Genomic DNA, 15,315 nt, shown 5'->3' on the forward strand with positions numbered 1-15,315 from the left:
AAGAAGAATTTGTAGTTTTAAAGATGGCGCTGCCTGGCGGTTTACTCGTGCGGCTCAGAGCGCTGTGTAATGTTTCCAAATGTGTTCATACAGGAGGCAAAACAACGTCGAACTGGGGCAGAGGCATGCGGTGGTACAGAACAAACCCTCGGAGCTTTGACGAAGACGGGACATCACATTTACAGACCAAAGGAGGTGAGTGACGAGTTAGCTGTTAGCCACATTGGCTAACCGGTGACAGCTTACATCACGGCTGAGCTTCAAGGACATTCAACGTGTTTTAAACACAACATTCATGCTTGTATTTCGGGGTCTTTCCCTCCCAGTTTACTTGAGTTTAAAGTGGAAACTAAAGGTCGATGCTCTTGTTATGTGTGTGTAACGTCTGGTTTTACTGTTTAGGTAACGTGAGCCAAAACCTCTTGAAGGAGTTTCCAGAACCTAAAATGCTCTTGAATAACACCATTTCCCGTTCACTGGGAGTCAGCGACCTATCCCAGTTCATCCAGTACAGCTGCACGGAAAATGAGGGCGTCAAGGTCAGAGCTAAAGTCACAATGAGATGAGGGTTTCTGGACATTGACATTCCTATTGACAGCTAAAGTTTAAAGACATAACTGAGTTTTGTGTTGTATCTTTGTGTCTGTAGAAAGCCACTGTCACACTACAGTGGCCCTGCAAGATTGAAGAAGAGGGTTTTGCCTCCAAGAGGGTGGATGCAGAACGATTTGCTGCAGCTGCTGCTTGTTTCAAGCTCAGAGTAAGCTGCAGTGACCTCAGACTTTTGAGAGTAGACACACACATTCATTTTCTGTTCGATATGTAGTGATACTTGCTCCTAATCTCTTCCCTTTCTCTCTGGCTTTCCGTACAGGAAATGGGTTTCATTGGTCCAGATAATCAGCTACCCAGGAAGGGAGCTGGCAGGCAAAGCGGCGGGCTACAGTCACTACTTTATGATAGCTTGGAGGATTTTCAGACAGTAAATGCACCCATGTCTACAATCAAGGCAGATGAACAGAAACAATGTCTGCCTCCCAATGAAGACTTCTCCACTATCTCTGAAGCTTGTTCCCTGTTTCCACAACCTAAATCTCTCCTCACCAGGGTCCTTCAGGTGGCCACGTCATCCAACAGAATCAGGGTTGGTAGCTCATCATCCTTTGCACAATGAAAGCTAAGCTCCTTACTCATCCTGTATTCTAAACTGTCTGTCGTTCCCTATCTTTACAGGAGCAAATGCAAGTCAAAACAACAGGAGGGAAGCTGAAGAAGTGTTTTGTAACACTGCACTGGCCAGAGAAGATGATGTTCTGCGCCACAGCGGGGAACCGAGTGACAGCAGAGAAGAGAGCTTTAGCTCTCGCCTGCATGAAACTGAAGGTGAGATAACGTTGTATATAAAAAAAAACAACAACTAGTAAACCTTTTACATACAATTTAGAGATAGGTTTTAGAACATGCATTTTATCACCTGGTCCAGGAGCTGGAGCTGCTGGATAAGAACAACAACCCACTGACTCACGCCAGCTACCATCGAGAGAAGGTGAAGGAGGCAGGAGAGCGAGAGAGACGCCCCCTCTCCCTGGAAGTCCCAGAGTACCTGGAGGAACACATGAGAGACTACCTCGCACAGGTCAGTCTTCACCTCATGTGAGAAAAATGGAAGAGGTTTTCCTATTTTGTGGTTATGTGCACTACATAAACATTACTGTTGGTCTTGACTGAAACATTCATTCATTTTCTGTAGCCGCTTAGGGTAAGAGGCAGGGTACACCCTGGACAGGTTTCGAGACTATCACAGGGATGACACATAGAGACAGAAAACCATTCACACTCACATTCACACCTATGACAATTTAGAGTCACCAGTTAACCGCATGTCTTTGGACTGTGGGAGGAAGCCAAAATACCCAGAGAAAACCAGGGAGCCATGGGGAGAATATGCAAACTCCACACCCTGGGTTCAACCAGTGCCAGGAACCCTCTAGTGGGGGGGGGGTGTTGATTTAGGTGTCAGATGAGGCATGAAATACAATCCAGGAAGTCCAGTTTGAGTAACAGATCCATTAGTTTGAAGGCATATCAGATGCTGAAACACTGCAAAACAGTTTAGAACACATCTATGGAAATTTAATTCAGCAGCAGTTATTTGAAGATGTCCAGCGCTGATTCATACTGTTTTTTAGTTGTACGTTCAGTCTGATGCCAATCCAAGCTGTCACATTTAATTCATTACAAATCAATCAATCATTTTTTATTTATAAAGCCCAATATCACAAATCACAATTTGCCTCAGAGGCAGGGCTTTAAGTTCTCCGGCACGGTGCTGGATTTCCGGCGCAGGAATATTCGAAGTGCAGCGCCCAGCAGCGGAGGCAGTTTTCAATCGCCGCCCATGTTAACCTATCTGACTGACTGTCCACACAGCGCCCACGGAGGCTCGCGCACTGCAGTGCTTCAGTTCGGCGTCTGGTCTATTTTTCACGCGAGCTGCGAGCGCTTCTGTTAAGCTGGATAGAGCGGATCGTACCAAACAGGAAGTCAGACACAGAAAAGACGAGAGAATCCGGCCAATTTTCAAAATAAAATAAATTTTAAAAATAAAAGCCTGTTTAATTATGATGTTGTTAGTCCGTCTATAAATATTTGTTCAGTTTGGTCTAGACACGAGAGAGATGAAAACACACACACACACACACAGACAGAAAGAGAGAGAGAGAAATGGCTACAGGTTGGCGGCTGCAATTCAGAGAGATAGAAGATGCTCCTTGATGTCAAAGGTCGTGAGTTCAAGCCTCAACTGATGTAAAATGTACATTTTAATGCAAACGTTTTTGTTGTCTTCCTATTCTGCCTCTTGTTGCTCAGAATTGCCTAAAATTGCTTAAATTTTAAATGTACTACCCCCACCAGTCAGCACCAAAAATACTAGTCAGTTGAACTTGGTATTAAAATATTATTACTTATGCCATAGCGTTCATGCAATGGCAATGCTGTTGTAATAATCAGGCATGTTTCCTAAAGAATATTGCTTTTAATAATTAATTGTTAACTTTAATTTAGTGAGTTGACATGTTTTGTAAGATACAATGTTCACAATGCATAGTGTGAAGTGCTACACATTTCATCAGCATTTACAATATTATTTAGGTACTCAAAAATGTGATTGATGATTTCACATGGCTCCTATAATATGCACAGTATATTTTCTTTTGAAATTTTTAACCTAAATTGTGCTCAGTGTTTATTGTGTAAGTGTTTTCCTACTTTGAGACTCAAACTCAAGTTAAAATTTCCTTTTAATTGTCAGGTAAATTAGTCATTAGGAGCATCCCTAACATCAATTGAATGGTTTTTTTGGCTGAATGGGGGCAAATCCCTGCAGCCAGGTTCCAAAATCTTTCAGCAAGCCTTTTCCAGAAGTGTGGAGGCTGTTTTAGCGGCATATGAATCCCAATGATTTTGTCCTGAAATGTTAAGTATGCATATATGGTTGTAATATTTGAGGGTCCACATACTTTTAGCCATGTAGTCTTGTATGATGTTAGTCTAATGCCTCATCTTTTTAACAGTACCCAGTTGCAACAGAAGTACAGAAGGTTTGGGAAGAGGAAGAGGCGAGAGGAGAGCAGACAGTAAATGAGGAGAATGAGGAGGAGTTGACAGACGCCATCACAGGCAGGCCGTTCAAACCTCTGTCTAAACACGAGGCGCGGCAGCTCAGCACCCGTCTGCAGGAGCAATGGGAGAGCGCCAACCCTGGGCTGAGCGTGGAGCTCCCAGTCGATGCCCACCGTCAGCGCGTGATCTCGGCAGTGCAGTCGTCCAGGGTGGTTGTGATCGATGGCGAAACGGGATGTGGGAAAACAACGCGGATCCCCCGCTTCCTGCTGGAGGAGGGTGTGGCAGATGGCAATGGGGCCGAGTGCAACATCCTGGTGACCCAGCCTCGCCGGATCAGCGCCGTGTCCGTGGCACATCGCGTTGCTCATGAGATGGGTCCAGTTCTGAGAAAATCTGTGGGATATCAGGTAGACATGTTTTAAATCTACACATGCAGAGTTTTTTCAGTTGTGTCTGTATTATGATGATGAGGCAAGCACTCACAGATTTTCTTTGATATTTTTCTTTTTATTAAATCCAATTAATTGATTACAAAAAGAGAGAGAAAATTTATAAGACAGACTGGATATAAGTTATTGTTTCCTGTGCGTAGGTGAGACTTGAGAGCCGACCACCAGAGCAGAGCGGAGGAGCCTTGCTCTTCCTCACAGTGGGCGTCCTGCTGAGGAAGCTGCAGTCGAACCCGTCCCTGAAGGGAATCAGCCACGTGGTGGTGGATGAGGTCCACGAGAGGGACATTAACACAGACCTGCTGCTGGCTCTGCTGCGCACCAGCTTAAAGGAGAACCCTGATCTACGAGTGGTGCTTATGAGCGCCACTGGGGACAAGAAGAGGCTGTCTGACTACTTTGGGGGCTGCCCGATTGTTAAGGTGCCTGGATTCATGCACCCAGTGAAGGACAGATACCTGGACGACGTGCTGAGAGAGATGGGACGCACACTGCCAGTCAGGAATGGAGTGGAGACAGACAAGCAGGTGAGAATTGAGTCTGTTATGTGTTTCCACTTTAGTATGTTCCATTTCTTTTGTCCTGTCTCATGCATTTGTTTTCTCTTGTTTAAGGGGGAAAGAGACGATGTGGCTCCAGATGTAGATTTAGTAGCCGATGTAATCGAACACATTGACAAACATGGAGAGCCAGGTAACTAACGGACAAACTCTCACCATTTGCTGCTCTAAATTATGCTTTTGTAGCAGTGTTTGATGATGGCTCTGAATCAAAATATTTCCTGTCATGCTTCAGGTGCAGTGTTGTGTTTCCTCCCTGGATGGCAGGACATCAAGGCTGTCCAAGAGATACTGGAGGGGAGGCCCCACTTTTCCTCTGGCTCACAGATGATTTTGCCGTGTAAGAGCGCACAGATGGATAAGCAAAGACATTTTTTTTTGTCCTCTTGAGTTTTGAGATTCATTAATTATTGTGTACCCTTTTTCTTACAGTGCATTCTAGTTTGTCAGTAGCAGACCAGCAGGCAGTGTTCCAGCACCCCCCAGTGGGCCAGAGGAAGATTGTCCTCGCCACTAACATCGCTGAGACCTCAATCACCATAGACGACATCGTCCATGTTGTGGATACGGGAACTCACAAAGAACAGAATTATGACCCACGCACTAAGGTCAGTATCAAAGTATCTGTTTTATTATAAACCAAAAACTAAGCCTGTTGTATTCTCTAAGAATAATCACTTTGATTTTATTTTTTTCAGGTCTCCTGTCTGGACACAGTTTGGATATCTCGTTCTAATGTCACTCAAAGAAAAGGGAGAGCAGGGCGATGTCAGCCAGGACAGTCCTACCACCTGTTCCCACGAAAGCAGCTGGAATCCATGACTCCCTTCCCGATCCCTGAGATCCTGCGCACACCACTGCAGAGTTTAGTCATGCAGGCCAAAATCCACACCCCTGACAGCAAGGTATTGAAAGAGCATAGCATGGAAATCCATTTCCACAAGTGTGATGAGAAAACAAAGATCTGTGAAATCATTTTAATTAGAAACTTTCTGTCTTTGGTGTATTAATTTTTTTACCTGATTTTTTTGTGTGTTTTTGACTTATTGAATGACGTCATTTTTGTGTATGTGGAGGCTGTAGATTTCTTGTCCCTAGTGTTGGACAGTCCAGAGCAAGCAGCTGTGAGAGATGCTGTTCAAAATCTTCAAGACATTGGTGAGTGATGTTTTGGATTTTATGGTGAGATTTTTGCCATCTTGTTTGTCTAACTTAACATGTTCAAATGTGCGATTTAATGAATGTCTGAACTGTCAACTGCCTTTTGTAGGAGTTCTGGACAAGACCGAAGCCCTGACGCCTTTAGGAGAGCGTGTCGCCTGCATGTCATGTGACCCTCGTCTGGGCAAAGTGCTGGTCCTGAGCGCCATGTTCAGATGTGTTCTGCCCATGCTGTCTGTAGCTGCCTGTCTGACCAGAGACCCTTTTCACAACAGCCTGCAGAACAGAGCAGCTGTTGTCAAGGTGAGATGTTTTAACACACTCCTGTTGATTCATGTGTTAAGTGTACATCATGTAGTAATTATTAACCATTCGATTATCTGTGTCCTGTTTGTGCAGGCAAAAGAGGCTCTGAGCGACTCCAGCTACAGTGACTATTTGGTGTTCATAAGAGCCGTGCTGGGCTGGAGGAAAGCTCAGTTTGAGGGGGACAGAGAGGACAAGGTCGATTATCTGAGCAAATACATGCTGTCCAAGTTCAGCCTTCGATTTATCAACGGTTAGTTTGAAGTGCACACACTCATCTAGACACTGTCTCAGTGGATTGTTGGGGTTTTAAAGAGTAGCGCCAGCAAACATGAAAGTGAACACCAACCCCAGACATACTCAGTTTGACATTTTGTCTCACTATGTCCGCTTTTTTTTCTACGCCTTGTCCACAATTTTACCAGCTACTTCTTAGATGCGTGCTGCAAACAGTCCGGCACCTGGTCACTACCTTATTATAAAGTCCCGACCTCACCTTCACACTGTGCTCAGGAACGTCCCAACAGCAAAATAAGAACATACAGGCAGAGGGCAGAGTCTTAGCAGAAAAGAACACTGCCACACACTGCTAGTGGGTCATAAGTGATGATTTAGAGGGATTACTTTTGTACTTTTCACAAAACAATTTGTGTCCTTGTGCCGTCTCGCTGCAGGTCTCATCTCTCAGTTCAGCGAGAACCTGTATGACGCCGAGCTGGTGCCTCGTGTAAATGAATGCCAGCGTCAGACTTCTCTCTACAACGAGCACAGCAACCAGGACGAGCTGCTTAAAGCTGTACTGCTGGCTGGACTCTATCCCAACCTCATTCAGGTACATGGCAGCAAAGAAGTCTACTCTTTAAGTCTACCTAATAAAGTCTATTTCCCACTGTTGTCTATCAAAGGTTAAAGCCAGAACTGTGAGATGTATATATGAGTTCTTACAATAATATTGGAGGTATGTTGTTGATTGCCACTTAGAAACAACATCACCATAAAAATAGGCAAACATATTTTTAATTTAATAAAGTCAAATTTACTTTTTGTTAGGGTTGTCCTGCTTAAACTGACTCGCACCTCCCAGGGTCAAAGCCAACATTAATCGTTCCAGCATCACGTTAATAAAAACAATTACTTTTTTTTTCTTAGGCAAAGAAAGGTGTTGTGACCAAAGGAGGGCGCTTTCGCCCCAACCATATGGTTTTCCGCGCAGTCAGTGGGCCAGTACTGCTTCACCGGTCGTCAGTGAACAGGTGTGAACACGACTTGAAATCAACTAGAGCATGTTTTTACTGTCATGGTGCATATGTAAACTCATTGTCTTCCTTTGTGTTTTAGAGGAAAAGAACCCCCGAGTCGCTGGTTGACCTTCTTCAGCGCTGTGCAGTCCAACGGGAACGTTTTCGTCAGAGACTCTTCTACAGTCCATCCTCTCGCCCTGCTGCTGCTGACAGACTGTGACATCACAGAGACAGGTAGGACATGTACTGCTCTCCATTAAAAGTAGTTCATTGACAAAGGCACTGGTGTTTGAATGTGCTGGGAACCCTCATCATGTTAGCTGTTTGCTGTTTGGTAAGCATTGTTCTACAATCAAAATGTATCTAACAAAATATCAAATGACCATGTGACAGTATGAAAGGTGTTGCACTTAGTGATGAAGCTACACCCAAATCTGCAGTTAGCCACTAGCTGGTGAACATAGTGGAGCATTTAGCAGCCAAAGAGCCAGATATTTCTCTTAGACATCAGTTGAGGCTAAAAACAGTTTAAGGGAGTAAATATTTCTCAGTTTGCCAGAACAACAATCCAACTGAATGCTAACGTTGCTCTGTAACTGTACAAATAAACAAGTGTTCGCCAAATCAGCTTTTAAAGGCGATGATATGTTGATGTTTCCGATGCCCCCAAGACGTGGGGTAAAAAGCTGTTACTGACGTATCCATCCTGTCAGGATCATTTTCAGCCGACAAAAAGATGTGGTTTTATGAGCCCTTAATGTCCCTGTGAAATGGAAGTACAAGCGTCTTTAGCTTCTGTACTTAGACATATTTCCCAGTGAAACAGAATATATGAGCTGTGGACAGTTATCTTGATCAGGAGGAGGTAGACATGAATGGATGAGACAACAGTCACATTGTTTTGGAAATGAAAAAAGGTTTTGTCCTCTGATGTCCAGTCATCTCTTCCTATCTTTCTCCATATTTCTCTGTAAGCTACTACATCCCCAACATGGTGAAGTGCAGTTGTATGGCCAGTGTGGATAGCTGGTTGCCCAAAGTCTCATTTGATTGGATAAACTTTTGCATTTTTTCAGAACTTTTTTCAGAATGAGTGATATCAAACATTTAAAACCATTTTACCCGGTTTAAAAAGTGAAAAGACAGTTCTTCATGTACTAATACTCTGGCATATAACAAGAGATACATGATGAATTAACACAGGGACACAGGATTGAAACTGGGAAAATCCATTTTTTATTTCAATGTTTTTATATCCACTAAAGAAATATTAAGAGTTGTACAGTAAAGCTGCATCAGTCATCAACACTTTTTCCCCTTCTTTATCTTTCACATTTTTGTGGCTCACATGAAGATGACATCTCCATTTTTACTCCTGTATTAAAGATATGGGAAATGATTTTAGGCTACTCAGCTCTCTATGCTGATATTAAAACTTGTTTGATGCAGTTCTGCGTTAGTGTAAATGCCAGCTAATGCTCTTGTAGTTCCTTTATGGGGTGCTTATAAACATATTTCCCACCTTTTTAATAGCACATAATGTAAAGTGGAAATAGGCAAGTTCATCATTATGAAGAAAATGTTTATTGCACAATGTAATTGCTGTCAAATGATGACATTATCAGTGTTAAGATTGGTTCCCTGTAAGCCCTGCTTGTTACTATGCAATTCTGTCTGCTACCAGGTGCAACCAAACCAGGAAGAGGACAGTGCCTTGTTTTTCGCTGTTAGCTGTCTCCAGTTACCAAAGAATATCAGATTAAGTTTTTTACTGTTACTATCCCTAGTAGCAGAAATGACAGGTGGTGACACAACTTGATAACCTTTGAAACTCTACCTGGTAGAAGAAAAAAGAGCCCTGTTGCTAGGCTCCAAGGAAAACAATCTAGTTGTCTGTGTGACAGCTGTGCCAACAATAATATTACATGGAAACACTACAGGGAGGGGGAGGTGAAAAGTTTCTGTTAGCACTTTAATTTATTTCAGGACTGTGCATTAAAACATTTTTGCTCAAAACAGTAACTACAATCCTCAGAAGCACTTAAATATTACCTCCCTCTTAGATTTTTGCAGTGAACTCTCTTCTCTTCATAAATAACGCTCTGTCCTTTCTCCTACGTCCCAGTGAAAGGCGACAGAGTGGAAGTATCATTTCCTGGAGGCTCTCTGGTACGCTGTGAGTTGCCACTTGAGACCTGGGAGCTGCTGTGGGAGCTACGCACTTCCATTCAGACCATGCTGTACCGCAACCTCAGCAATCCCAGCAACGCGGTGGCCAACTCTGCTCAAGACGGAGAGCTCATCTCTTTACTCGTGGAGCTGCTCAACAATACAAACTCAAACCCTTTTGCTCAGAGCAACAACAGTGACAGCGAGGTGGATTAAAGACACAGAGCACTCTCAGCATGTGTGTGTGTGTTGGATCTGCTGGCTGGTACAGAGGAACCGAAGAAGATGATGGTATCTCATTTGTATATCTTTTAGTACTTAATGTGCTGAACTAATCAGGGCTCTTAAAGAGCAGAAATCCACAGTGGACTGATCTGCCATTGTTATTGTTGTGGTGAATGATGAACCGCCATGTGGCTCAAGGAAATCCATTGGTTTGGATTTTGGACTGTGGCTTATTATTTATGGTTACTTGCTTTCTCAAAAGCAGAAGTTGAATTTTATCCAGAAGAGAATCATTTGCCAGTTGTCATTAAAACAGACTGCATGCAGTAAATGTCACGCTTATTGCAATAAATATTCACAAGGAAATGATCGGATCCTTTTTATTGTTTGACTGAATTATTGATGTGCAGATGGATGAAAGTGATTGCCTTCTGTTTAAGAGAAATGCTTCATAAATTGTGGGTGAAAGCTGGTCAGGCGTCTTAGTAATTCTTCCATAGTGTCCTCAGCAGCCAAAATGCAAATTCTGCAAAAAGAAATTAGAGTTAAAGGTAAAACTTTCAACTTATCCTTATTAAACTAAACTGTGCTTATTTTAACTATAGAGCATGCTTTTTGTGTAGTAAAGGCTGTAGTCAGAGTATTGACATCTGGTTTATAAGATGTATCATACCTGATGTGATGGGTGCCCTCCTTTTGTGAGTACTCACAACCAGGTCCGACAACCACCCCAGCCCCCTCCAGTAGTCTGCAACTGTAGAACAGATCAGGTGGCATTCCCATTTCCTGAAAAAGACCAAAAACATAATCAGGTTCAAATTATTTTCTGACGGATACATCAGCTATGTTACGATTTAAAACAACGATATTGCTCAGTGGTAACCTTGGCTTTCTGAATGGCTTTAGGTGGAAGATGCACTCTGGGGAATGCAAATGCTCCTCCTTCCACGGGCTGGCAGCAGAAACCCGGCAGACTGTTCAGCACCTCAAAGACTCTCTTCACATTATGAGCTATCATCCTCCTGATGTTCTGAGTCTCCTGTAGAAGTTAAAGGCAAGATTAAAAGCATGTATATCAAACTGGAGGCTAGAGTAATGCCACTTTTTACTAGCTTAAGCAAAGCAATGTCAGCTTTGTCAATGTCAGCTTTATTTATATAGCACCTTTAAAACAGCCAAAGGCCAATCAAAGTGCTTTACAGTTAAATAAGCAAAAACAACAACACACAGAAAACATTTATACAGTGAAATATAACAAAGGTAAAAGACCAAATAGAAGTGACTGTACTCAACCAAAGGCCAAGGTGAACAAGTGAGTCTTGAGCAGTGATTTAAAAGTGGAGAGGCTATTCGCAGTCCGCACAGTCAACGGTAATGCGTTCCACAAAGTGGGAGCCGCAACTGCAAAGGATCAATTTCCTCTAGTTTTTAATAGTGATCGAGGAACATCCAAGACCATCTGATTCACTGATCTGAGGGCTCTGGAGTGCCGATGCAACACAACAAGGTCAGAAATAGTGATGGGATTCCTCGTTCACTTGTGAGAGCCGGTTTTTGGCTCTCGTTCACTCTAAAGAGCCGACGTACAGGGAGTTGCAGTAATCTAAACGAGAGGTAATAAAAGCATGGATAACTTTTTCGAGGTCTTTCTGGCTTAGATAGGGTTTAACTTTGGCTAAAAGCCTCAGCTGAAAAAAGCTAGACTTGACCACTGAGCTGACCTGTTTGTCTAGCTTAAAAACACCATCAACAATCACACCAAGATTCCTAGCGTGGGATCTCATGTAAGGTGCTAGTGGGCCCAAGGAGGTGGCAAGGACCTGAACCAAATCAGGGTGACCGAACAGGACAACCTGTTTTGTTTTCATTTAATTGTAAGACGTTTAAGTCCATCCATGTTTTAATGTCACTTATGCAGTTTAGCACGGCCTGAAGGGAATCTTTGGAGGGAATTTTTAATGGCAAAAACACTTGCACGTCATCAGCAAAGCAGTGAAAGGGAATACCATGCTTCCTAAATATCAACCCCAGGGGTAGCATATAAAGGGAGAACAATAGGGGGCCCAGAACTGACCCCTGGGGGACCCCGCAGGTCAGAGGGGCCACTGAGGAGGAAAACTGCCCCATATGAACAGAAAAGGATCTGTCCGAGAGGTACGATTTAAACCAACTTAAAACAGTGCCTTTTATACCTACACAATGTTCTAGGTGTGACAGGAGAATTGTGTGATCCACTGTGTCAAACGCCACTGTTAGGTCAAGAAGAATTAAAATGGCACAGTTACCAGAATCAAGGTTTAACAAGAGATCATTAAAAACTTTTAAAAGAGCAGTTTCAGTGCTGTGAAGAGGCTTAAAACCAGACTGAAACCGTTCACAAACGTTGGCCCCTTTTAAAAAGTCTTGGAGTTGGTTAAAAACGACTTTCTCTAAAACCTTGGAAATAAAAGGAAGTTTGGAAATTGGCCTGAAATTAGCCAATACCGAGGGATCCAAATTTTTCTTTTTCAAAAGAGGCTGCACCGTGGCATGTTTAAAGGAGGATGGAACACATCCAGAGCTGAGACACATATTTATAAGTTTTAAAATAAAAGACTCAACTGAACTGAAAACCTCCTTAAACAAACGGGATGGAATGCTGCAGTTGCAGGGCGTAAGTGAAGAGTGAAACAGGCTCAAACTGGTGAAAAACAGCTGAGCTTGCTGTTGGAACTGAGGGGTCCTGAGCAGACTGAAGGAGCGGGGATCTAAGAGCAGAAATCTTATTAATAAAAAACTGAAAAAAATCCTCGCACAGAGAAGAAGACGGCTTAATACAGACAGCATCACAAGGATTCACCAGTGAGTCAAATACATTGAAAAGAACCTGAGACTTGTGAGCATTTGTGGAAACAAGTGAGGAAAAGTATTCCGTTTTAGCAGCTTTAACAGCCTGCTGATATGTCAGAAGAGAATCACGTAGGAGATCCCGAGAAATCTGGAGTTTGTCCTTTTTCCACTTTCTCTCCGCCAGCCTACATGCGCATCTGAGCGCGCGAGTGGACTCATTCAGCCAAGGCTCAGACTGTGGCTTTATGCGCTTTAGAGTCAGGGGCGCAATGGAGTCTAGAATCTCAGTACAGAGCAAGCTATTAGACATCCCGCAAGGTGATCTGAACTAAACATTTCTGGTCTCACCACACAATAAAGTGGGTATGAGGGATCTCCTGGTTGTGGAGGGTTTGTCATCAGATCCAGGGCAAACTGACCCAGCACGGGTGCACAGCTGTCCATTGAGAACAGGTTGCTGATGCATTTCAGAACGGTGGGGTCCAGATTTACCAGCTCCACGTATCCACCACGCAGACCACACCTGTTAGGAGAGAGAAGTCTAGTTAGTAGCTGTTCGAAAGCTCTTTGGTCAAATCACACAATCTTCTATAGCACACAGTTCACCTGGCTCTTCTACATATTTACATTTAAATTTTTCGTAGCACTTTTAGGACATGTCTTGTCAATCTTGCGGTGACATTGTTGTGTCAGCTGCTGTCTGAATGACAACTTAGCCCTTGTTTTAAAGGGACGGTTCATCACAAAATGAAAAACCCATATTTTTCCTCTTACCTGTAGTGCTATTTATCAGTCTAGATTGTTTTGGTGTGAGTTGCAGAGTGTTGGAGATATCGGCCAAGATATGTCTTCCTTCTCCAGAATATAATGGAACTAGATGGCACTCGGCTTGTGGTGCTTAAAGCGCCAAAAAGATGCATTTGAAAACTCAGCAGCAATGTCTCTTTCCGGAAATCATGACCCGTTACTCAAGATAATCCACAAGCCTTGTTGTGAGCAGTTTCTACTGAACTACACTCGCCAACTGTATCACTGGGCAGAAGGAAGCATCTACTCATGGACAAGAGAGTCGTGAAAGTGTGACATGAAGACATTAATGGTGTCCTCTTGGCTGAGCTGTAACATAGCTCAGAGGTGCTTGGAGAGTGTGCAGTAGGTGCGCAGTGATACAGTTGGTGGGTGTAGTTCAGCAGAGAAAAAATAGTTCCTACATAAAACTGCTCACAACAATGTCTGTGGATTATCTTGAGTAACCAGGTCATGATCTCTAGAAAGAGACACTGCTGCTGAGTTTTCAAATGTATTTTTGGGGACCAAACAGCCAAGCGCCACCTGGTTCCATTATAATGCAGCGAAGGCAGACATCCCTACAGCTGATATCTCCAACACTAAGCAGCTCACACACACACACAATCTAGATTGATAACTAGCACAACAGGTAAGAGGAAAAAAAATCTGTTTTTGATTTTGGGATGAGCTCTCCCTTTAAGTTGTATTTCTGTGACTTCAAACACACATCATAACTGAAAACTCACTCTCCGCTCAAGCTTTTGGATACTGAGGCGAAGGATGCGAGCTCCACTGTGTCTGACAGAGGAGGACCCATCTCAGCCAGAACCCTCTTGTAGGAGAAAAACTTGCTTTTCTCCCCATAAACAAAGTCCTGATAGACCTGTGGAGGAGAACACACAGAAAATCCAAGCGTTCATTTACACATGTTCATGAGTTTTCGTGGACAGGTGACTTAAGACACAAACCTCATCAGCCAGAAGGAAGAGCCTCTTCTCTGAAGCAAATCGGATCACCCTTTGCATCGACTCCCTGCTTTGAACCAGACCTGCAGGCAACGTGGCATGAAAACAACCATGTCATACATATTCTGTGACACAAAAATATACTCAGGGAGGCTTTCCTACCTGTTGGATTCCCAGGGTTGACAACATACAGAGCTACAGGGTTGCAGACCCCCTTTGCAGATTCCAGCACTCGATGCAGCTCCTCCATCTGCAGCTCCCAGCCCTGCTCCTCACTGAGGTAGTAGGGGACAGTGACTCCTCCCCACTCCATTATGGACTCAGAAGTAAGTGAGTAGCATGGCGCTGGGATCAGCACACCTGTTTTGGGTGATGCCTCACGGTTTACCAAGACGTTGAGGATGTTCTAATAAGCAAAGGAACAGATTGTGTTAACTGGAAGATGATGATGATCTAAAGGAGGAAGAGACACGGTATATAATATAACAGTATGTTAGTTGTAGTGATTATTACCGTGAGTGCCCACTGTGAGCCGGTGCTGATGTATATGTTTTCAGGGTGAGATGGGACCCCACCATCTCGTCTTGTTATGAATTCAGAGACTCTGCGGACTATGTCTGGTATGCCCGCTGTAGAACTATAAGCACCTGAAGGAATAACACAGGAGAGCTGAGATGAGACTGTAGAGCAGCGTGTAAATATTGTTATCATTGTATTTTAATTTTTTTAATATTGTGTAAAAGAATCGTAATCGTAAAATAGAAATCCTACTTATGTACCTTTAGTGGTGTCTTAACTATGCAGGTAATTCTGCCTTAAAGCTGTAGTTGATCACTTTTTCCACAAAGCCATAATAAGATAGTAAATCTATGAGAAATTATGTTCTTCTGCCTACTCGACTGCATTGTACCTCGTCTAATGGCATTACCACACACAGTGGAAAACAACCAAGTAGATCAGAGGAGGCTCTAATGCAACAGTCAATCACAGCTTG

The 15,315-nt window shown here is 43.3% G+C and overlaps 2 protein-coding genes across 3 annotated transcripts in view; one reads left to right on the forward strand and one right to left on the reverse strand.

The window, feature by feature from the left end:
- dhx30 (DEAH (Asp-Glu-Ala-His) box helicase 30) lies at positions 1 to 10,107 on the forward strand. Its single transcript, XM_033650243.2, has 19 exons — positions 1 to 195; positions 403 to 539; positions 650 to 760; positions 875 to 1,144; positions 1,234 to 1,383; positions 1,484 to 1,636; positions 3,576 to 4,034; positions 4,220 to 4,603; positions 4,691 to 4,769; positions 4,872 to 4,976; positions 5,069 to 5,244; positions 5,335 to 5,541; positions 5,713 to 5,794; positions 5,907 to 6,100; positions 6,197 to 6,356; positions 6,778 to 6,935; positions 7,253 to 7,356; positions 7,442 to 7,578; positions 9,470 to 10,107. Exons 1-19 carry the CDS (start codon positions 24 to 26, stop codon positions 9,727 to 9,729), a joined length of 3,498 nt encoding a protein of 1,165 aa, XP_033506134.2. The 5' UTR covers positions 1 to 23; the 3' UTR covers positions 9,730 to 10,107.
- LOC117271816 (alanine aminotransferase 2) overlaps positions 10,103 to 15,315 on the reverse strand; it is a 20,190-nt gene continuing 14,977 nt past the window's right edge. Inside the window, exons 5-12 of one of the 2 annotated variants that reach the window (XM_033650247.2) lie at positions 14,835 to 14,968; positions 14,484 to 14,727; positions 14,325 to 14,404; positions 14,103 to 14,239; positions 12,916 to 13,090; positions 10,622 to 10,777; positions 10,412 to 10,524; positions 10,103 to 10,264 (exon numbers count right to left, since the gene is read on the reverse strand). In XM_033650247.2, the coding sequence (XP_033506138.2) occupies positions 10,174 to 10,264; positions 10,412 to 10,524; positions 10,622 to 10,777; positions 12,916 to 13,090; positions 14,103 to 14,239; positions 14,325 to 14,404; positions 14,484 to 14,727; positions 14,835 to 14,968 (1,130 nt within the window). In that variant the 3' untranslated portion in view covers positions 10,103 to 10,173. Of the gene's footprint in view, positions 10,265 to 10,411; positions 10,525 to 10,621; positions 10,778 to 12,915; positions 13,091 to 14,102; positions 14,240 to 14,324; positions 14,405 to 14,483; positions 14,728 to 14,834; positions 14,969 to 15,315 lie in introns of those variants that run through there. The other variant, XR_013492464.1, reaches the window with a different exon arrangement.

The sequence above is a fragment of the Epinephelus lanceolatus genome, chromosome 12, assembly GCF_041903045.1.
Source record: "Epinephelus lanceolatus isolate andai-2023 chromosome 12, ASM4190304v1, whole genome shotgun sequence".
NCBI lineage: Eukaryota > Metazoa > Chordata > Actinopteri > Perciformes > Serranidae > Epinephelus > Epinephelus lanceolatus.

Coding starts and splice junctions, on each gene's coding strand:
- dhx30 (XM_033650243.2), top strand. CDS start 24: ATGGCGCTGCCTGGCGGTTTACTCGTGCGGCTCAGAGCGCTGTGTAAT. Junction 196..402: donor ACATTTACAGACCAAAGGAG/GTGAGTGACGAG, acceptor TTTACTGTTTAG/GTAACGTGAGCCAAAACCTC. Junction 1,145..1,233: donor CGTCATCCAACAGAATCAGG/GTTGGTAGCTCA, acceptor CTATCTTTACAG/GAGCAAATGCAAGTCAAAAC.